The sequence below is a fragment of the Vanessa atalanta genome, chromosome 10 (assembly GCF_905147765.1).
Source record: "Vanessa atalanta chromosome 10, ilVanAtal1.2, whole genome shotgun sequence".
NCBI classification, from domain to species: domain Eukaryota; kingdom Metazoa; phylum Arthropoda; class Insecta; order Lepidoptera; family Nymphalidae; genus Vanessa; species Vanessa atalanta.
Window position 1 is genome coordinate 9,885,755 of NC_061880.1, and position 24,457 is coordinate 9,910,211.

General features: G+C 32.2%; 2 protein-coding genes across 3 annotated transcripts; both read right to left on the reverse strand.

Annotated features, from left to right (window-relative positions):
- Positions 1-7,458: 7,458 nt before the first annotated feature.
- LOC125066955 (toll-like receptor 7) lies at positions 7,459-11,318 on the reverse strand. The gene is made up of 2 exons (XM_047675292.1): positions 7,818-11,318; positions 7,459-7,620 (listed from the first exon to the last, which is right to left on the reverse strand). The coding sequence occupies exons 1-2, from the start codon at positions 11,116-11,118 to the stop codon at positions 7,598-7,600; spliced, it is 3,324 nt and encodes a 1,107-aa protein (XP_047531248.1). The 5' UTR covers positions 11,119-11,318; the 3' UTR covers positions 7,459-7,597.
- Positions 11,319-12,987: 1,669 nt separating this feature from the next.
- Positions 12,988-24,042, reverse strand: LOC125067023 (UDP-N-acetylglucosamine--peptide N-acetylglucosaminyltransferase 110 kDa subunit). Of its 2 annotated transcripts, XM_047675393.1 has the most exons (10): positions 23,755-24,042; positions 23,398-23,608; positions 22,914-23,097; positions 19,923-19,991; positions 18,280-18,476; positions 16,564-18,205; positions 16,159-16,450; positions 15,856-16,036; positions 15,507-15,611; positions 12,988-15,414 (listed from the first exon to the last, which is right to left on the reverse strand). In XM_047675393.1, exons 1-10 carry the CDS (start codon positions 23,888-23,890, stop codon positions 15,255-15,257), a joined length of 3,177 nt encoding a protein of 1,058 aa, XP_047531349.1. In that variant the 5' UTR covers positions 23,891-24,042; the 3' UTR covers positions 12,988-15,254. The 2 variants fall into 2 exon arrangements, with proteins under 2 accessions (XP_047531349.1, XP_047531350.1); XM_047675394.1 differs by lacking the exons at positions 22,914-23,097; positions 23,398-23,608; positions 23,755-24,042 and adding an exon at positions 18,913-19,016.
- Between the last annotated feature and the right edge of the window lie 415 nt (positions 24,043-24,457).

Here is a 24,457-nt window from a genome sequence, read left to right on the forward strand (position 1 = left end):
CTATCTGTAGAGGTATTCGGAGAGACCAAACTGGAAATACACCGCAGACGACGTCCGTTAAATGTCACAAAGTAATATGCGACAGTTATAATTATAATATTAAACGGACATTTAACGGATACACACATAAAAATAAAGTATCTCCGAAAGTCGGTTTTCGAAATTTCTCGAAAAATATATGAAGTGAGATCTTACAGAATAGTACTAGAGTTGCCATTTAGCGCTTTTTATTTTGTTGATGTAGTTGGTGACATTTCTTAAGAATCCTTTGTTCTAGGGTTGTAGTAAAACAATGCACGTCTCAGCCACGCGCCAATGATCGAGTCATATATTCTGCTTATCGCCCAGTTATCGCGAATTGAAGATTCCTAGAATAAAAATTACCATCTCCAAGCGCTTCTCGAATGACAATGAAGACTACGTTAGGAATTTAGCTATTTGATAAAATGATGACGACAACAATACGTGTTAAATGGTAATGTATATTACACTTAATTACCATATTATTGTAGTCTAAATCTCATTGACGACCAATTTAGATATATTTAGCGATCTCGAATACCCCGCTCTGAAGCAACGTCGTTTAACGTCTAGTTTCTTAAGAGGAATTTACGGTTTATTTTAGTCTCTGATAATAGAAAACAAATTTATTTTAAATAATATTTTAAGATTAATGAAAATTTGTATCATATTTGTGCCTTTGCCTATTTATTAGCAGGAAAATAATCTCTTTTTTTTTTTAAATTAATGCCATAGTTGCCATGATATAGGTTATTTCTCTAGTTTTATATCTAATGAAATAAATGAAATAAAAATCATAATATTCTTTATTCGAATAGGCTCATAAGTCTTTATGTTTATGTTTTTTCAGAGACAGTAGAAATAAATGTAAAGCTACCACCTGTTCCGAAAGTAGATTATACCGAGAAGAACCGGCAAGAATCTCAGTAGTTCCTGTTTTCTATCATTTTAATTACAGAGTATGTACAAAGAACAAAATTTTTTTTATATATCCTGCCTAGAAATCAATAAATACTAACTCCACGCTTTTTTATCTTTAATATAATCTTCTATTGAGTAATATGCCTTATTTATCACCAATGAAATGAATGATATATAAAAATAACCATCGTACATAACAGACATCCAATTGAATACCCATTTTATTTTTATCATAAAAATGTCGTATGTATCCCAATGATATATAAGAACTTTATTAAACTTTCATTATTAAAAATGTCTACCAAATGCTGCCTCCACGCAAACTTGAATGAAATATTACCAGTAGGCAGAAACTTTCTCCATGTTCCGCCGCCGTTTCGCTCCGGTATCGTGAACCGTATCAAGATGAAACGTACGGGGACATTATTACCACATTTAAAGACATTTAGACGAAAAAAAACATGAATGTACTCCAAACACATGATATAATAGCATATTTATTGAAATATCTGCAACATAATGTTCAATATTATTATCTTAATCAAATTGCCCTTACGTGATTCGACGTTAAAGAGTGTATACTGAATACGCTATCCTGCCATCTTTGAAACGAGTAATAAAATAAATTTCAAAATCATTGTTATGATGGTATGTCCTTCTGTCTGATTTCACTCACGGTGCCCTATAAAGACTACTTCCTAGCTTAGTAGGAGGTGTTACATACATATATGGACGTATTATATATACGCAAGTGCACTGTCTTCATCTATTGGGACTGCAATTCAACCCAAAAGGAAAGCTTCCGATGCTTCACTTTACGAAGTTTCCTAGAACTAGTGAGAATTGTAAATATTTCCTAATAACCTCATATGTTTAATTGGCCAGATTTTTCTGATCTGTAGCCTTATTAACTAACTGCCACTACGCAAACGTGGTAGTGACTTTATTTATAGTTCGTTTAGTATAATAAATACGTAATACCAGAAGTTCTATAAATTATTTGGCAGATATCCAGACATCCTTGATCTAAAAAGGCTACTGAATAAAAAAATAATACAGACGTACAATTATATCTTCGTACAAAAAAGAAAAACTTTATAATCTTTTTAAAAAAAATCTAACCCCTGATGTGAATTCCAAAGTTAGGCTATGTAATCATAGGACTAAACTGACTTTATTGATTATTCAAGTCTCAAAGGGCTCCCTTTGAAAAATTACCTGTGTTCAGTCAAGCTTTCTTTGGGGCGAGGGCTGTTAGAAAATTTAACTCCCTAGACCTGGCCTTTAGAAATAAAACGCCTTATTTAATACCTAAATATTCGTGTCCTTAAAACATTTTTATAATTTTCACAAACTTTTGTCGGTATGATTGATCAGAACTTTAAAACTTAATGAATGTACTTTTCAAGTGATTGAAAAATTACGAGTTCTCTGATCAATATAACGTGAATACCAACTTTAATTGATTGAAAAATTCTGACCAGGCTTGAGTAAGAAAGAAAACTAAAACATTTGTAAATTTTTTGCAAAAGAACAAGTTATTGATAAATGTGTATCACTAATTATAATTTAAAAAACTCGTTATTATATTCAATAAATATTATTATTTTTAATTTTCCCGTTGTAACGTATATTCGAAAACCCACGGTAACGACCACTTATGTACGATAAAACAGTACCTACTATTGTTGTAATAGTTTCTAATTCTATGCAGATAATGAATTTTTCATACGCCGATCGACCGCTTGCAATTCGTAAAACATTACGCATCAATATTTCATTAATAAAAGTTTATGAGTTCTAGATCCACTAGTACAGTCATCGGCATAATTTAACAACAAAAATTGATTTCTCGTGAACATCGAACGGTTCAGATACATTTACTTTTATTTTAACATATAATTTGTGTACAATTATACTACGTACTTATAAAAATTAAATATTTTTAATATTTTTTAATTAAAAAGAAAGTAATAAGAATTATTTAACACCAATAAAAACGTAGTAACGTTTTTATTGAGTCTATATGGGATACTACTATCTCATGAACCTTATATAAACGAAAAAGAACACTTAAATATACAAACATGCTGAGACTGAGGGCTATAAAAATATAAACACACCCCGTCGCTTTATTACACAAGTATGACTAATAAAGTTTTACATCGCTCAATGGTAAAATCGACTTCCACTCCTTTTGTGTAAATGAATAATTCGTATTACGAGACCGTAAAGATTGTTTTAGATTGGTTCAAAGTTAGGTTGAAAACACACGAGCCAACCACGTAACAGCGTTCGGGCGCCGTGACGCGTGCTGTCTGTAAATACGAATATGAAACTTTGTACTTTGAGGAGCAAACTAAAACGCATAACAAACGTAAACTTTCGCTTGGAAGAGAACAGGAGACGTAGGTTGTTTTAACTCGAGAACATGACTAGTATTTTCTTGATACGAGTATGTTTGAATTGATTAAATTTTATTTTTTTAATATATATATAGCTTTAATATTATAATTCGAAATTATTTCGTTTATATACCTCAAACAAATTTAACAGATCACAATAAAAAAGAATATTCTATACTATGAATATTAAATACGTATTATCTTATTTGATTAAGTGTGCATGTGTGCTTATTTACCATAATTACTGATTAATAAATTATTCCTACTACTCAGTATTATTTCTGGAAATAAAAAGTTCTGTTCGTTCCATAGAAGGAATGTTGCGTCGCACTGCTAGCCTGTCAACGCAGTGACGAATCCAGCACGTTTTGATTGAGGCCCGCAACACCAAGGTCCATCTACTGCCTGCTTTAGTTATGATATGCAATCAATGTTATTTGATACCAAAAAACTTTTAAGGTATTTTCAAGCGAGCTACCATTCTTAAAAATAAAGCTTGTGCCGTTAACGTATATTGCATATCGAATCAAATTGGTGTAATAATGCGTCTCAATAATTGGCTAACAGCGGCACCTCGGGCGAAACAGCGAACATTTAATTTTACATTCTTTAATTAAAATTTATTTTGAATAAAAACTCTTTACCAACCAAATCAATCAATCATAGCAAAGCTCGTAAAAATATTTAAAAAAAAAAAAACATTTTTAAATCATCAGTTTTGGACCTAAAACTAAAACCTAACAATAATTTCCTATCTAGTAATGAAATAAAGAACATAATTTCGCTAATTATCTTATTTATCTACATGTGTATTTATACTGACACAGACGTATGAACACAATGTAACTAACAGTACTAGTATAAGCGCCCTTTTCTTAATTCGCCAAGTTCCACCCGCGGCGCCTCTCACGTCGTAAAGTAGTTAAGTTAACACAATAAAATGTAACTCTAAATTAGCTAGTCGTTTTACAAGCAATAAATTGAATATACATCCACTAGGGGGGCTATTCAGACTAAAAATTTTAAATCGGCGACAATTGCCTTACTCGCACGGGGAGGAAACAATTTCAATAATCAACTTCGACTGTTATTATTGACTTTGCTACCCTAAGCTTAAACTTGGATCTTGTTAAATTTGATGTCGTTTTCTGATTGTTTAAGTTATCTTGATGAGAGAAGTTTGAAGGAAATATTACGTAAAAAAGGCGTTACGAAAAATTATAATGAAATTATTATTAATACAGTATGAAATTATGATTTTAATTTGGTGGTAGGGTTTTGTGCAAGCCCGTCTGGGTAGGTACCACCCACTCATCGTATATTCTACCGCCATGTAGCAATACTGTTTATAATTTAGTAAAGTTTTTCTCCCAAGGTTGGTGGCGCATTGCTGATGTAAGGAGTGGTTAAAAAATTTTACAGCGCTATAGTCTATGAGCGGTGGTGACCACTTACCATCAGTTGGCACATTTGCCAGTCCGCCTATCTATCTCATAAAAAAATGAAACTTACTACTAATGTGTATATACTATACCTACTAAAATGTGTATATAATATACTTAATGTGAATAAGATAGTGCTGATTGCTGAAATACTTTATATAGGTATAGAATATGTATTGAAAATCAAATAATATAATGAAAGTAACATCCTTTAATATTATACAGGCTTATGCCTCGTCTCCTCTTAACGAAAACGTATGGAAGGTTTGGATAGAGATGTAGATTTCCTCACGATTTTTTCCTTCAACACTGGGTATGAGATGGATTATAAACACAAATTAACACTTACGAAAATTCAGTGCTGATTGGCTAGATTTGAAAGTTGCTGCTATTATTACTCAATCATCTCGTTCTATATTTATGTATAGATATATAATAAAATACACACATATACATATATACGTATGTGTGTATTTCATGACACTCAGCGAGTTTCCTTTATCAATACAGAAATACTGTACGAAATATAGTTCATTGTTCTTTTCTGCGCTACGAAACAGCATTTCTCTAAAATATTCTTTTGTGTGCCATATATGATTTATTATATTTTATAAAATGATGAAACATGTGCAATCCCTTACAATTTACTACTGAAAAGATCCATTCAAAAATTCTCGTACACATTTTTACCGAAAACAATGCACAAAAAATAATCCAGTTATATTTCTATAATAAAATAAATAACACTATATTTTGGTTTCTTGTAAACTGTATAATTTGGTCTTTCGTTGTGTTCAATTTTCTGTACTATAATAGATACATAAGAAAATATAAAATGCGAATCATATTATACTTACGTCACAAATTAGTACATGTGAGCATTTAAACCTAATTACTTTCACAGTTAAACAAAATATACGCCACTTACCTTCCTTCTACTTACTTGTGGACCCTCAGACTAGGAATACTCTTCGTTTCTTTAATAGACTTCTTACGTTGGGATTTCGATTGCAAACTGTAAACCCTTTCAAATAATATTTTATAAAAAAATATTTTTTTACTCAAAAATTTAAACAAGAAATATTTTGAGATATCTTAAGGTTACTCAACGACTCATTTGATGAATAACTTTCACGTGACTGAAATATTATATTTATTATAGTATAGTAAATCAATACCACAAATAAAATCAACTAGTTATGAAGCATTTTCCTCAGCAATGATTCTTGTAGGCAAAACAAGGTGGTTTATTTAAACACGTGTTACGTGTCACTCGTTAAACTTCAATGATGAGTTTAATTTAATTCGACTTAATGGAAAATATTTTTGATAAATAAAATATAAAATAAGATTTATAAGTTTAATCAAATCGTCATTAACGCTTCAAGAAGGAGTTTTGTTCATAATCAGAAATGCTTATAAAAATATAAAATTTATTAAATGAATTATTGTTGTATGGGTAAACTTTTATTAACGATAAATGTTATTCTAACTGAAATAATTTTATAGCAGTAAAAAGTCATAAGAAACGAATATAATAATAGTAACCTAGTAAATCATATTTGTACAATAAAAAATATGCATTTAACACAAACAGTTCCAGTAACATAATTAAACATTTATATTTAGATTTAAGAGGTCACAACTTCCTGACATAATGTAATTCTATTTTCATTAGGTATTCATTTAATTTTTTTTATAGATCCTTGAAGTCATTTATTTCATTTAATATTTTTTAAATTTTTTCACTTGTATTTATTTGTAAATCGGTGACACTCAATATCGAAAATAAATAAAAAGAACCTACATGGAAAAAAAATCTTTTATTGTTCTTGAATGAAATTAATAAAGTAATGAAATTACAGGTAGAGAGACATTTGACACCGGCCCACAGGAAAATATAAGTTTGCTGAAATTTCTATTGAAATCCTTAATTATTATTTATTTAAATGAAAACATTAAATGCCTCTTAAGAGATGAACCAAAATGAAAAATACTAGGATTAAAATATTAATGAAAAAGAACAATTTGCTTGAAGATTCGTCGAATTAAAAATAATGAAATATCGCTTGGCAGTACACAGTTTCGTTTTATTTATTACAAGCTCAGCATTAAGTAGGCTTGCAGCTTAAAGGATTTTACACTATAAATATTTAGTTTATTCGTTTTCCATTGATAAAATAAAATGTACTAGTTTTATAACACATAGGTTAATCATAATTATTTCTGTTAATAAAAAGGAACAAATGAAACAAATAATCGCAGTCATAAACTTCATTTATTACATGACTATACAAACATCAGCCATATTTTATTAAAAACTACACAATAATTTACAGTCTTTCGAATTAATACTCATAAAATTATCTATCAAACAAAATGCAATAAATATGTTAAGCAAATCGAACAGAAATGCGAAATTTGGTATCGTTATTGTACAAAAGTTATAACTATACAAACACTATGAGGACTATTTACAAATGGGATAATAATTACATTTTATTCACAACTAAGCAAATTTTAGCAATGCCTATCATTACATGAGATCGTTCTGATAACAATTACTAGGCTCTTTAAACCAGGTACGTTTGAACTGTATGTTGTAAGACCACGGATTGCGGCTGATTGTGACGACCTTGGAAATCATTGGATGAGTAATCCGAATCTATAGTGGAATATATGTGCTCTGACAGCGGCCTATCGCAAGGAGAGCGCTCCGCTGAGTTAGCGGATTTACCACAAAGCGTCTGACAGGTGCTATTTAAAACAGACGCGTCCATTGTGTATGTGTTAGAGTTTCTCCCATAATTAAGTCTTTTCAACTTGTGACCGCGTCGCTTAGAGGAGGGCATTGCGTATCGTAATCTTTCCCAAAAGCGTTTCTCTTTCCACGTTATCTCCAAACCAGTTTTGAAATACGATTTTAATTCCGGATCTCGCGCAACGAGCCCTACAGCGACTATTATTAATTTATGGGGATTTTTTCGCAGTGCTCTCTGTAAAGCTTGTCTGAATTCTACTTGCGACCATTCTGTTAAAATAAAATTTTTTGATAAAACTACTATAATACGCCTCGAAGCTTCCGTCGCTTCGACCACTAAATCAGGAAACTGAGCATATGTAGCTTCAAACTGAGGCACGTCTCTGTAATGTAGACAGAGATGATAGGAGGGGTAGCCATTTTCGAGCTCCCGAGCTAAAGATTCTATGACAAACTCTTCATCCTTAGGACTATAACAAATATAAGCGTCATAAAGCTTATCAGCATCGTTAAAAGCTCCCGCTAAGGGAGAGAGCTTAATGCCGCAATTTGAGTACAACCACATTCTGCAAGCGTATCTAAATGTAAATACTAACGCTAATATTAATAAAATAAGCATAAACCCAGTAAGAGCCGAAGCCAACAATGGTATATTATTAGAGACGAAGAACGCGCTTATAATTGATGTATCGCTTATTTCACTACAAACAGTTACATTTAAATTTAATGGCTTTTTTGCTGGACTCGTGTTGTCATTTAAGCACCATAGATTATGAATGTCTATTACTTTTTCGACATTCTGCGATATGTACATTAGGAAACCTTGTAAATATTTACAATTACATGACCAGTAGTTGTTACCAACAAACAGCGTTTGCAATTTTTTGTTATTGTCCAAATGCCACAAGCCATAGTTTACGAGTCTGTTTCCATCCAAGCGTAAAACTTCCAAAGCAAGTAAAAAGGAAAAACTGTCATTTGAAATAAACTCGATAACATTATTTTGAAGATACAATTCTTTTAAGTTACTCAATTTTGAAAATTCGAGACCGCGTAAATATCTTATTTTGTTATCATCTAAATGTAAAATCCGTAAATCGTTTAGGCTACGGAATGTTTCGTTTTTTATATTATTAACACTGCTTGAGTTTAAATATAAAACCATTGCTTTATGCATTGAATTAAAAACAGATTCGTTTAGTACATTATAATTATTACCATCTAAATATATATGAGTTGCACCATTCGGAAAGTCCCGCGGTACCGCATCTAATTGTTTTACAGAACAATCCACAACATTCGTGGTTTTCGTTGAATCGTGATAGCAAGAACAATTATTAGGGCAAACTGTTTTACAATTACAAAAACTGAAGTCACAACAATGACAATCTTCAGGACAGTAGCTATCATATTTACACAAAAAATCTTTAGTATGTAAAGAACTAACTGGAAGATATTTGACACCGCGTACATATGATTCTTTGCAAATAACGTTTTCTAAATCCATTACTCGGGGATATTCCCGAGAAGTAATAGAATTGATAAGTAAAAGCCATTTCATAGTACAATCGCATCTAAAGGGATTACCACTTATATAAAATTCAGGTAATGCTTGTTCATCGACTCTTGAGATGCGCAAGCTATTTATATCCAAGCTTTCGATTTCATTGGCATACATATCGACTCGAGTTAAATTGTTCTTCTCGAAGAACGAATCTGGTTCAATGCTCGAAATAAAATTATTATTAATAAACAATAATTCAACACTATTCGGTATAGACATTTTATTTAAAGTGACTATACGATTATGACTTGCATCTAAAGTTTTAACGTTTAAATTATTTTGAATTTTGTAATAATTACCAAGCACTTCGATGAAGTTTGCATGAATATCGAGCCATTTTAATCCGGGTGGTATGAAGGCGTAGTCAAACCATACTAGGTGATTTTCAGAAAGATTTAACCATAATAACTTTGTCAGTGACACGAATACCCCGTTTATATCAGAAACGAAGTTGCCATCCAATCGAACGGCTTCCAATTGCACGTTTCTTTGAAAGGTTTCGGTTTCGATTGACTGTATTTTATTTTTGGCCAAATTTAGTACTTGGAGACTAGGTAGACCCCAAAACATTCCTGAAGTGAGATTTCCAATTTGATTGTCGATTAAACGCAACCCGGTCAACTGGGATAAATTTTGAAACGAATTGTTTGAAATTTCTGTTAATAAATTCTCTCCCAAGTCCAACGACTTCAAGAATGGTAATTGCAAAATCGCCTCGGGAACTTTCGTCAATTTATTAGAACTTAAGTCTAACTCCTTCAAGTCAGAACAATTTCTGAATGCGTTTTCAGCAACATACGATAAAATATTGTTGTTCAAGTTTAATTTATTCAATATAAAAAGTCCATTAAACACATGATCTTCAATAGTCCGAAGTTTATTCACTGCTAAATTTAACGTATGTAAATTAAACAAAGGTGAAAACGCATTATCTTCAATAAATCCAATTGAGTTATTACTTAAATTAAGTATTTGCAAAAAAAATAAATCCTTAAACATGTTTTGTGCGACCCCAGTGAAGGCATTGTGTGACAGGTCGAGTACAATTAATCTTATTAGACCACCAAACGTTTCAGCTTCTATATGATCACCTTTCAATTTATTTGCTGAAAGGTCTAACACGACCAATTGTTCCAGTCTGTTAAATAACTTTTTAGGCATAATCTCCAATTCGTTGTAACTTAAATATATTTCTCGAATCTCTCTCGTATTTTGAAATAAACCTTCTGGTAAATAATTTATAGCATTTTCAGATAGATTCACTACTTTTAGCGACAGTAAGTCACTGAAAACTTCTCCCGGCAACTCGCTTATTTTATTGTTTTGTAGAAATAGTTGCGTTAGTCTTCGTAAATGCAATATTTCAGAATCAGCTGGCAAGGACATGATGTCATTATAGCTTAAATCAATAGTCTGCAGAGTAGATCCACATTTGTGGCCGAAACCTAATTCATCGACAAACTTGATTTTGTTACGAGTTAAGTTAAGAGAAATAATATTTTCCAGTGCACAAAACAGGTCCGACGGGATCTTTCGTATGTTGTTGTATCCCAAATCTAAGGTATGAAGTTCTCTTAATCCATTAAAAGCTCCTAAAGAGAGATCCAACTCTTTGTTATGGCCCCATTTATTATTCATGGAACGTAATTTTAGAGTCTTGAGACCTCGCAGACCCTCGAAGACATTACCTGGAAGACGAAGAATTTTGCAATCACTCAAAGTGATCTCCGTCAAACCTTGCATTTTTCCGAAATAATGATCCTTCAGCGTGCTCTCGAGAAGATGCGAGCCGCATCGGATCGCAAGCCTCTCCGCGCCATCCGAGTGCATCGAACCGATCACATCCCGGTCCGACGACAGTGTCCGTACATTGCACTCCACACAGTTCTCACCGGGCACTCGGAAACAACCATCTGCAGCGTCTGGCGCTTCCGTAAGCGCCGCGCCCATCACCAAACAAAAGAATATCACGTTAATTATCATTTTATGCTGCACTGTGTCCATTTCATTTTCACTTGTCAACTCGTTTTGATGAATGAAAGTGTGGTTCGTATGTCGCGTGCGGTCATATTAAAGTTCGGGCACCGAGTAGTATGCGGATACGATTCGATAACAATGAATATGAGCGTAGTAAATAGAGCGGTTCGTGGGAAGCATTGTGCACGGTCGGTGCGGACGCGATCCCCCCGCGGCGGCGAGCCCGCGACTGCCGCGTACAATGAAATGCCATGAATGCGCGTCAGCTTGTAGGGAACAGACCGCACCATCGCATTTCTAATGCCGCATACTAAGTAACCCCCGTAGTTTTGGACTTCTGTACAAAACGGAAACCGTTACGTGACTTTGGTTCAATTTGTAAGATATTCCTTTGACATAAAATTAGGTTATAAATATCAACATTTAACTAATAATAGATTCATAAAACTTATTTTTTTAATTAAAATTATTGGCCACGTAGGATACAAGATTTAAAAATAAATGAATGTATATTAAGATAGAACCTATACCGGCGACGCAGATTTCCGCTATGTATAATTTCAAATAAATTAAATAAGATAATTAAAATAAATAACAAGTAATGCATAAAAAATTCAAATAAATATGTAATATCTAATGTAAATGTATGTATCATTAAAACTACTTTTATACAAATACTCTGAAAACGGCTGAATCAAATTTTTTCCATTCATTCAACAAGACACGTTCCGGGCATAAAAGTATTTAAATTTACTAGAATCAAATATGCTCATAATATATAAAATTAGAGCCTACATTTGCACCTACTCTAACTACTCATAATAAATGTATAATTTCTTATCACTTAACTATAATACAGTACTACTATTGTTATATTTTAATTAAAACTCCTTATTTTTTAAAACTTCGATACAAAAGCACGTATAAAATTTTTTTCATGTACACTAATCGAATACGTTTAATACTTGAGTAATTTTCTGTTCCTTGACCGAGTTTGAACTGATTCGAGTCCGAGCAACATCAAATATGTATGAATAATTTAACACCTGTGCTATATATATTATAAAGAAGTAACTGTAATGTAAGTTTTGTTTTTCTTTGAGACAGTTTAGTATGGCAAAATATCTACAAAATCACGGACAAAAACAATATGTTTAAAATAAACAGACGCATTTTTGCTAACCTCAAAAGGGGCTATCACTTGTATTATAAAGTATTACCACTTGTTAATTACTACTCACACTATAAGTTTATTGCATATAATTAAAATAATGGAAAAAAAATAGCAACAACCTGTAACAACAAATTCGCAAATTTAATTGCGATAAAGTATTAATCGTTATCCAAACTAATAAGATGCAAATAACCAAAGAATATTAACGTTTTAGTAGACACTTTAATAGCCTCTGATAGTCTTCGAATGTTACATTATTCTTACCTTTTACAATTAAATATACGAACAAATAATTTAGAAAAAATGGATATTCCTACGGGCGAAGAGATCGCTTGAACATGTTTCTCATTATACTAACATAGAGGTAAGCATTTTTCGAGGAAAGACATGGAATAATATATAATTAGTCGTGTATAAGCACACAAAATCCCACATAACGCAGTCCCCCACAGCCGGCCGGATTACTATCTGATAGTTTTCAATGGGTGAAGAAAAAAAAAGAAAAAGACAACCAGTTCAGCTTTCACACTGCACCCGAAAATGAGACAAAGGCAAACCTCAGTTGAAAATACACTGACGATTAAAACTGCTCGAATGATAAAATAATTTGTACCTATAAGTAATTAATGCAGCTAACTACTGTAGGGTGTTTAATGATGGAAGATAGACGGTTATTGAATGAAGTTGGATAAAATGAGGAACACATTTTAAATAAAACACCATTAATATGTGACAATTTAATATTGTACGCGGAGTTTACCTAAACTTAGACAAAGTATTTACATTAAAAAAATCGTAAAGATTAGTAAACAGGAATCCTATGAAATCATCCATCTTACTTTAATGATATTTTTCATCGAACACGCGAAAGATTATTTCTCTCACAAATAACATTTTCCTAACTGTTTTAAATATCACAATTTCATGAAAACATGCCTTTCAGTTGTTTTATCAGTTTCATACATAACTTCACATAAATCGATTGACTAATATGAACGTCTATCTTATTGTCTTATGAAATAAATATTCATTACTCAAAAGCTATATAAAAAGTCATCATTAATGTTTTACTGAAGCCTATATCAAGCCTTAATCATGGCGACATGAAACTATCATATTAATCACTACTTCTAAGATTGTCCTTACATATACAATACAATTCCATTTTAGTGGTTTTATATCTATATAACATTCGATCTTGAATTTAAATTCGATGTTTTATATAATGCCAGGATAAGACTATCACCAACTATACGTCATACTCATCTTTATTTTGAAATTTGTCTTCAAATTCCATCATCTCGTAACAAATGTTAATAGATTAAATAATTATTTCAAACTCTACAAGCATGTATAGTCTATTTTCCAACCACGGGAGTCTCAGTCAGGAGGCAAATAAACTGATGTGATATAATTAAACGAGATCTTAAATAATCTATTGAATATCTAATAATTTGTCAGAATTTTATGTAAATCTAATATGGAAATAAGTAAAGCGGAAGTGTTGTATTATAAATAAACATATATATTATAATCAAGAACTGCTCATAATAATATAATATGTAAATAACATTTGTTTATTTATTATTGGATTGGAATAGTTTGTTTCATTTCTATCAGTTTTTATCAATGTAACCTAATATTAAGTCAAAAATACTTTACCTACAATCACAATTTATTATTTGCTTATATTGTAAATAAGCTACTAACCATGGAACTAAATACAACTTTTATTTTTGAATTACATAATAGGACAATTCAGTCTCGCAACATACAATTAAATTGGTTTACATAATGATTAGCATAAATTAGGGTCACCTTATAAAGTGTAGAACAAATAAAGAATAACATTTTTGTTGATTAACTAATCAATAATGTGGTTTCGAAGCATAATAAAATGGAACAAAATTTAAAACTTCTCTCAATCATCAATTTATAAATATTCTTATTCTGTGCAACCCACTAGGCAACCCTACCATAAAACATGTATTTCAGACAAGGCAGAAACATCACAATTTTAAAATTTGGTCGACCATCAGTCTGATTGACAAAATATGCATTTTACAATAATATCATTTTGTGTCATGAATTAAAAAAAAGTATTTGCCACAATTTCACTTTCAAACTTGATGATCTACCAAGTTTATTTCACTGATTTAAAAGCAAATTTATAATTTTCTACATTGTATATGTATTATTGCTTTCAAATTATTTAAATCCCAAAAATTCTAACCTTTCTATGATGCTGCATTATTTTGTACATTTATAGCATTTTGGCTGACAATAATATAATTACTAAATTTACACTGGTACTTAATTAATTTTGGAACTAATTAATTTTATTAATAATCATATTTTACATTTCAATAAATATTGTCGGGTTATTATGGACAAAACCAGATTGTTCTACAACCAGTTAAATTACAGTTAGAATAACATTGGTTTCAATCATGTAATTTGTTTCAATTTTATTTATTACTATTATAATAGAATAATATTGCAAAAATTGAAAAAGCATAATGGAGTTTCTCTGTTCTAAGTAATTAAAAATATTCACTGATGCTATCACTATACAAGATACCATAACAAGTAAGGATAACATTTACCTACTGCCAGAATATCTTGCAATGTCATTTTACGTAATAGCTAAATTATTGCAAAATTGTGCAATCAAGGCCACAGTAACATCATAATAAATTATTGCTTAGTATATTTAGATTCCATGTCAGTATTATCTCTAGAACAATTCGAGACTACATGCGTCTGTATGACTAGAAAAGTCTAAGCAAATACCGTTGAAAAAACCGGGACAAAATGGTTGTCCAAACCAAAATCACTCGTCAATCTATGTTTTATTATTTATCAGTGACACACAGCATCATTGACATTAAGTCACATCAATCACTTATATTCCTTCACTTAAAACTTCACTCACTTAGCACCAACGGCGTTTCTTAGACGTCCACTCACTGTGTTCACCGTGCGATATCTATTTGTCTATAGCCTGTATGTGGTCCGGGCGCTCGTTGCGTGCGTACCTCGCCCACATCTTATTATAAAGCATCTCAAGACCTGAGGCATATGCTTTGCAATCGAACAACGGGCTGTCCATACGCGCCGTCCAAACTTTCGCTCGTATTCCTTTTAAACTAAAATTGAAATATATATTTAAGTATCTTGGATGATGTAATACAAATATCTTAATGGATCCACCAAAGAAAATTAGTATGAGTTCACTTACTATTCACGGTCTGTTCCCAATCTTACAGCTATGTCTTGATATTCTTGCCTTGTTCTAGCAATAAGCTCTGGACACCCAAGAGTGTTTAATTGTGATGCAGCCACACTAGAAAAAAATAATAATAAGAAATATGACCGACAGTTAAATATGCCAAAAGCATGGAAGGAAGTATTCCTTGCTTCAAGCTAACTAAGAAATTCTAGACAGAAAGAAGAATGGTTTTCACTGTCTAAAACCGGGATTCACACCAAGGATCTTATCACTAATGAATTGATAATAATAAAAGTAAACTATAATTCGTATGGTCCGTTTTCACTTTAAAGAAAGAACTTTTGTCAATATTAATTACCGGGATGCCAATGTTTCTCCAGGCAAGGTTACAACTGGAGTACCAGTCCAAAGTATATCCATGCTTGTTGTGTGTCCATTACATAAAGGTGTGTCTAGGCACACATCGGCAAGTTGTCCGCGACGCACATGTTCTTCTTTGGCGGCTACGTTAGAAAATATAATACGGCCGGGCGGTAGTCCTAGAAAACAAAATTTTACATTAGTTACTATATTAGTTTTTTGATACAAAACCTCATTAATACAAAATAATTATTCTCCTATTTAATTGAAATACCGATTAAAAAATATAGTTCTAACTAACCTAATTGTTGAGCTGTAGATTGAAGATTTGGTTCACCAACAGCTGGAAATCGGAGAAGCCATAGTACACTGTTAGGTACATGTTTCAAGATATAGACCCACATATGTAGAGTTAACGGGTCTATCTTGTACAACTGGTTAAAGTTACAGTACACCACAGCATCGTCAGGCAATCCGTATTGTTGACGTGTTGTGATTACAATGGATTGGGGTACTTCTTCGCCGGTCGCCGCTTTATTGTTAGTTTGTGTCGTTGCTAAACCATTTTGAAGAATTACTCCATTTACAGAAGTCTGGAAAATAACGTTATATTAATTACTTATCAAATATCCATCTAGGTGTATTTTATGATTCAAAAAAATATTATAATCCAGAGAAAACTGAAGTATATTTGTATAATATTCACCTGAACTTGGCCGGAGGCTATCATCGTTTCGATGGGTGTTGTGGTAGGTAATTCGGCTACCTTTAATGAAATTTCAACAGGTCTTGCAGCTCTTACGATTTCTTTAATTTCCTTAATATCAGTATTCTCAACAAGCGGTGATAAGTCGGTTGCGTTAATTACTGCAACATTGTCGGCTACACTGCCCAAATTATTATGGGATTTCACCTTATCACTCAAGATAAGTCTTTCTTGCAAGTGTGGGAACATTTGCCTATGGTCACCGACAAAGTAAGTATGTGGCATATAAGCTAACTTCTCACTGTACTGGCTAGCTAGTTCTACTGGCGATGTCACTGCGTCGGTTACTAAGTAATCCATATAACTAGCTCCACTCGTTCCTGGGTATCCTAACCACATAACTTGTACCGGAGCCGGCCTCAAGGCAAATATTTCATTTCTAGCTCCTTTAGTATACCCATTCATATTTACTAAAATGTGTATACCATCTCCATAAATCTTATCAGCCGCTTTACCGTTACACGGCATTTGAGATAAGTCGGTAAAATGTTCCGCCTCTCTAGCTATTTTTGAACGGAATGTAGTACCATCGTCAGGACTTAGAGCGTAACAAAAGATCTCTACTTTGCTGCGATCGTGCAAACCCGGTACTGATTGCATTAAATGGGACGTTGGGTGATTACCAAAATCGCTACTAACATATCCAATTCGCAAACGACTCTGTAAATCTCTTGGAAATTTGTATGGCGGCTTATGGAGAACTTGTACCTTTTCTAAGCACAAGTTTGCATGTCGAGCTGCTATGGCTTTTCTGAATTCGTGTGTCAAAGGATACAACATAGAGTGATGAGGGTGGACGGATGGAAGTCTATTCTTCTCGAGTTGCTCAGCTACGATACTGACTAACTTCTTCATTCGTGCTTCATAGTCGGTCCAATCACATACTATTTGCAAGCAATGTGCCAAATTGCAATAAGCATCAGGAAAATCTGGTTTTAATTTGAGAGCAGTTCTGTATGACTGAATAGCTTCTGGAATATTTCCAGAATCTTTGTGGATACTAGCAAGGTTGCTGTGTGCATCGGCAAATGCGGGGTTGATTTGGATGGCCCTCGTATAACATTGCAAGGCTCCAGCCACATCTTGCATTTCTTTAAGGGTGTTACCCATGTTACTGTAGGCATCCGCAAAGGTTGGCTGAATGCGAATTGCTTCTTTATAATGCATGAGTGCTTCATTTAATTTTCCTTGTTGCTGCAAAACTGACGCTAAGTTGCTATGGGCTGCAGCGAATTCAGGGAAGACTTCCAACGCTTTCAAATATAAGCGCGTGGCTTCCTCTATATATCCTTGTTCACGTTTGATATTCGCCAGGTTGTTCAAAGAATCTGCGTGGGATGGACACAACCTTAATGCTGTGTTATAACATTCTTCTGCATCTGCCACCTGTCCTTTTTCTTTGAGCGCATTGGCCAAATTACAATATGCGTCAGGGAAATTAGGTTGTAGTTCTATAGCGCGTCTATAGGTGTCAATAGCCAAATCAATGAGTCCTTGTTCGTAGTACACGCAAGCTAAATTACCGTGAACAACTGCATTGTTCGGCGATAGATTAAGAGCTCGAAGGTAAGCTGCCACTGCCCTATAAAAATAGTAAATAGTTATAGACTATATATCAAAAATAAACATTGACATAATATAGTTTTGAAAACAAACCTGTCAAAAATTCTTGCTTCCTTAAGTACATTTCCCAAATTGATATAAGCATCCAAAAAATTCGGGTCCAATGCCACAGCTTTTTCAAAATGGTGTATGGCCAACCAAATTTCACTTTGTGCGTTAAACACGCATCCTAAATTACTCCATGCCACTGCAAAGTCTGGCCTCGTTTCGATGGCCTTCAAGTAACATGCCTACGCACACGAAAAGTAAACATGTTAAAAGTAGATCTAAAAATGGATTTTACATTGATGATGTTTTGAGATGTCATTTACGCCAAAGTTTATAATTACACCACAGCTTTGAGTGGCAACAGATGATCAAAATACAAAACGAATCATCTAATACCAATCAAAATATCTAGTTGAATTACGCCAAACGCGCCCTACGTTACGAGACTACGCCGATTGCCACAAACATCAGTAGGAAATGCAAACGACCCATTTCTGCTAAAGCTAAAAAATATATTTTATAAATTAAAATATTGCATAGCACCTGTTGAATATCCAAAATGTAAGCGCTTCCACTTCCTAACCGATTGAGGATGGTCACGACAATGATATGTCAAAGAGCACGCGTTGTCCAATAAACCTGTTCATAACAATTTCTTGCAAACCTTTAACACTTTACCTGCAGCAGATAGAATGGTGTCATCGCAGCGGGATAGCGAGTGTTGTACCAACCATAACCCAAGATACAGCACCGGTCACACCTACTGTCTTACCAGTCAACACCTTGTGAAAATATAACAGAATTAGTCGATTTTGAGTCAAACTAGTTCAGCCGATTGTCGTCTTACAGGTTATAACATTGCAAATCATGTTCATGTCTCGACTCGAGAGGATCATTTTCATCTCACGCTGTCTTTGAGCGTGTTAGTTGCCAAAGTGTGATGCAGATGATAAAATCATATTGTATAAATAAATATAACTCACTACGTCGTACCACTAAAGAAGTGAATTGCTACTGACTCCTTTGATCCTCCTTGAATGTATAATTAAAATCACTACAAGCATAAGAAAAAATAAAAGAATATATTGAAGACAACAGGAAATATGCTTCTTTAAATAGTGTTATATTAATTTTAACGGTTTTAGAATACTCCCTCTTGACACTTCAACCTTCCACACATTGTTTTAAATTCATGTAAAATAAATAAATTACTATAATTTGCAAACAAGAAAGTGTAAATAAAGTTTTTGTCTTATACAATATGTGAAAAATTATTATAGATTTTTACGCAACGCAGCGGTCACAAAATATCACAGGTAATTTTTATAATTGTAATATTTTGCGCCAACTCAGGACTATTACGTCGAACAAGTTGGAAACATAATTTATAATACAAATATTGCGGTCTCCATCTTGTTCTTACGACAATTATAATTGATTCCACAAATACTGTTTTCCGAGTTCATTTTACCATAATATAAACATTAAACACTCAAACAGCTTTGTCGAAGCTATTTTAACCGTCGTATTAATTATACGCTTAATGCATTATCAAATATTTACGCAATTGCAACGTACGCTGAAGAAACAGGGAGTACTCTAATTGAATTCAAGACAAATGCAACAAATAAGGGAAATCCTGTTAACTTCGGAGCAAACCAGAAAGCGCAGAGCAAAATTATATTTACCTTAGCCTCGTCCAAACGTCCCAAGGCCTTGAGCAAATTGCCCAAGTCACTTCTAACGCAGTAGAGATCCTGTAACAATATTAAATTTCACTGTGGCGTACAATTTTCAAATAGAAAACTCACAACAAGCTCGAACGTAATACTAGACGATTCTGTTGTTTGAGTTTTGATACATATTACCTTTTGAATGAAATCGTCTCTTTAAATGTATCTTTATAAACATCTGACATTGATTTACATAATTTAAAATAAAATATTCTAAAGTGCTAGTTTAAACTTGGTTTTTAAATATAAAGAAGAAAATACAAATATTAAACATATTTTATTTTAAAAAGATCACCTCTAATATGTCATAAAAACTTTTATTATGAAATGTCGAGTAATTTATTTATTTATTTAGTAAATTCGAAGTGTTTCATCATCATCAATTTGATAAACTTTACGATATAAAAAAGCAGATTCTTTAAATATTACTAACGATGTCTATAAAAATAACAGCCTATAAATATCGCACTGCTGAGCTGATCATGAGACTTCCTCTCCTTTTGGGGGGGAGGTTTTCTGGTAATTCGACCATGCTGCTTAAGTTAATTGATACGTATGTTACAAATATGCATCTAACGTATGCAAGTTTCCTCACGTAGTTTACCATAACCACCAATCACGGTGAATTATAAACACGTAATAAACACATTAAATTTCAGATATGAAAGGATTAGAGCTAATTCCCTCCGGTTAAGTTTCGCGTATTCTAACCAATGGACCATATCAGCTCTTTATAGTTTAAATATACATACATACTATAATCAGTTATATATAATCTGGCATACACCTACAATGGTTATTGTTAGATCAGGAAATTAATGCCGTGACCTTCAACGCTATGAGACAATTTATCTCTGGGTACACGTTACGCAAACAACTAACAATATGTACATAACATTTTTTATATTACGGTACAAGTAAAGATCGTCTTGGATATAATTATAGGAAAAAATTTTTTTTTGAAAAAAGTTGTTCTATATTCAAGGTAGCTGCTACATTTTAATAGTAAGCATGTTATGCTCAAGACTCACTGTATGTATTTATATGCTACACATATTACAAAGACATAGCTACATCATCTTAAAAAAAATAGACGGTCCTTGCAAATTGGGCAAATGAGGTGACAGATGATAAGTGAATATGTAGTGTGTACAATAAAAATGCTTACTGTGTGGAGCAAAGAACGCAAAATGAGTACATAAGAGAAAGTTCTAACTTGTCTGTAGCTGTTTAAGGACAAATAATCTAGAGATTAATGTCATATTACAAGTGTTATATAAATATTATATATTAAATCAGTAAGAGAAAATAACTACACAAGGGATGACACATGCAAGCAAGGAATAGCAGCTGCAGTAGTCCAGTAGAAATAGAGATAGATTAATGGAAGAAAATACTGAGCAGAATGGCAAAATCAAGGGCAAGCAAATTAAAGCAACACATAATTCGGCTAGGCAGTGGTAACATTGTGTTTTTTTCAAAATTATTAATGACAAATAATTTAAAGTAAAAAAAAACCCTTAATGAGAAAAAAACCGAATGCATCATATAAACATGCCATAGCCAACATCTGCCATGGAATTAATAAACAATAATTGTAAAAAGCTTCAAATCAATCACATTTGAAAGTGTGAATGTGTGAACATGTTATAATATATAACATGTTCACACATTCATACTATAAATCTACTATAAATCTATTTTAATCTAGATTAAAATATAGCCTAGATTCAAATCCCAGCATGCATCACTGAGTTTTCATGTGATAAATGAATTGTATAATTCATCTAATGCTCAGTGATGAAGTGAAATATTATGAGGATATAAGTGTATAAGATGTAATGTAAAAATTGTGTGATATATCCACCAAGTGTCAATGGGAGCACACGGTAGAAAAAACTACAAGTCTTCCTAAATACGAGGTATTTTAGCTAAGTAGTGAGACATTTACGGCTGGTTATTTTATGTATAATGTAGGTATAAATGTTCATGAAGAAAATACATATTATGTAACTACATTTAACAATGGGTTTGTCTCAATAGTAATTAACTTACATTAGATCACATGCATGTACTTTTAATATGCATGACTGTCATATATAAATTATGCATTCAATACAATTATTGCTAGTGATTCAGGGCTAACATAAAATTGTGAATACTGGTTGTTTCAGTAAAATATGATTTTGTTTATTTACATTGAATGATGACCTTCATCATGTTATCGTAACTTTTGTTTGTATAAAAAAAACAAGCTGTGGTTTCCGTACGTATGTTACATTTTTTTTTTGTTTAAATTCTAAGATAAAATCATTTTAAATACACTTAAAAGAATTATCAATTGTTTAATTTAATTTGATTATATTAATGATTTTATTTATGTAACATAAGAAAATAATCATGAAAATTATAATCACAATGTCCATATTATTATAAAAAGGAACAATTTTTTTATTAGATTGCTATTCAATTAATGCTAATCTAGTGATAACTTTAAGAATTCAATTTTGATACTAAATGAATTTCTCATTATACTGTAAATATAATTTTCATAAAGGTAAGAATCTAAGAAACAATTCTAAACCACCATTTTAATATCACACAGTTCCAGTGCACTGGATTGCTTAGAACTATGGTATATAAAAATAATATGTCATTTTGTTAAAAAAAAAAAGAAATAGACCAAATAACACATGTTTTTAAGTAAACAATAACACTGGTAGTACTTAGAGAACTTTTTAATTTTTATATGATTTATTTTTATTTATATTAAATCATCTTCTGGTGAGTGGCAAACAAAGAGATGGTGATTAATTTCTGCCACATGCACATTCAATATGTCTCATTGAAAAACCTCCAATCCTTCTCATTCAGAGAATAGACACAAATAGTGCCCTACTGACAGGCTGTTATTTTAAAATAAATGTAATAAACTTGTAAACTTACAGGATTATACTGGAGTGCAGTAACATATGCCTGTACCGCTTGCTCCATATCTCCAGCAGCAACAAGTGCTGCTGCCAGGTTGATGTACCCATCGATGAAGTCTGGCTTTAGCCTCACTGCATGACGGTAATTTTCAAGAGCCTCTTGAAGCTGACCACGCTCTTTATAGACATTCCCGAGATTACTATAACAAAATAAATATTGTTTAACTGCTAACCAAATTATATTTTTGAAATTTTGTAAAACAGGAACAATAACGAAAATTGTTTAATTCCTACTAATTAACTGTCATAAATAACTCTATTACAATGTGATCATATGATCAATATGCATAAAAAGTATTATTATTAATAGTAGTATACATCAAATAAATAAAAATCAAAATATTAGTAATAATCTAAAAAAAATACTGCTTATTCTTAGTAATAACAAAAACTTAAAATACAAAGGAATAACATTTGAAAAGCTTCTTATGTCGATTTACCTGTATGCTTCAGCCAATAAAGGATTTTGCTTAATAGCCAGTGTTGAGAAATGAGCGGATTTATCCAATCGTCGACACTGGAAATGTATGGAAGACAGCAGTAACAAAACTCCCGTGTTGGTGCCGTCCTGACGCCATAGTTGCATACAATGCAATTCCGCACTATCATAATCGCCAGCTTGATACTCTCTGTGCGCGAGCTCCAACAGTCCTAATAAAACAGTATGCGTAATGTATCCGGACTATGACAAGATATCGTGTTGTAAAATAAAAATAAATCGATGATATTATGCATTGTCAATATGAAATTCATATTAGTAAACAAATTATATCGAAAAAAAAAAACTTTATACATACCCACGGTAGATATTTGTTGTATCTCCGACATTTTCAAGATCACGGCATTAGCAGGAACGCCGACAATTTGTTGAGGCTGTGTCGTGACAGATTGAGGCACGGCAACATTTGCTTGTGATTGCATTTTTGTTATCATAATTATTTCAATTGCAATACAATTTCGTTAAATAACTACACCACACAGAGTGAAGTTGTATTGAACAAAAAAATCTTTAAAAATTTTCCATGACGAACAATACCATTCACAATGAAACTAATAAAGAAAAGATAAATCTACTACGAGTGAAGTTGATTGCCAATCGTAAAAAGCACGATAAGCGGAAGCATTCACTATTCATGCATTTTTATTTTTTGTCTATGGTATTTAAACATAGTTGAAAGAGCTATTCATTATTTATTTGTTTTTATTTAATATGTTCATATTCGCATTTCTTTAAAAAATATTTCATATCTTAATAATAAATATATTGCCTTTTAGCTTGCAAGTGACTTAAGCATTTCTATATTACGTTTAAATATTATATGTAATTTCATTGATTATTTCATATCCGGTTTTAGTACGAAGCGCTTGCGTAGCGCCATGTGAACAACAATTGTGTCGCTTATGTTGGTATACTAATTTTAAGTATTTCAAGTTCTAAATTTCATACAACATTTTCATTTTCAATAATATTTTTACCACTACATATTTCGTTATGTATTA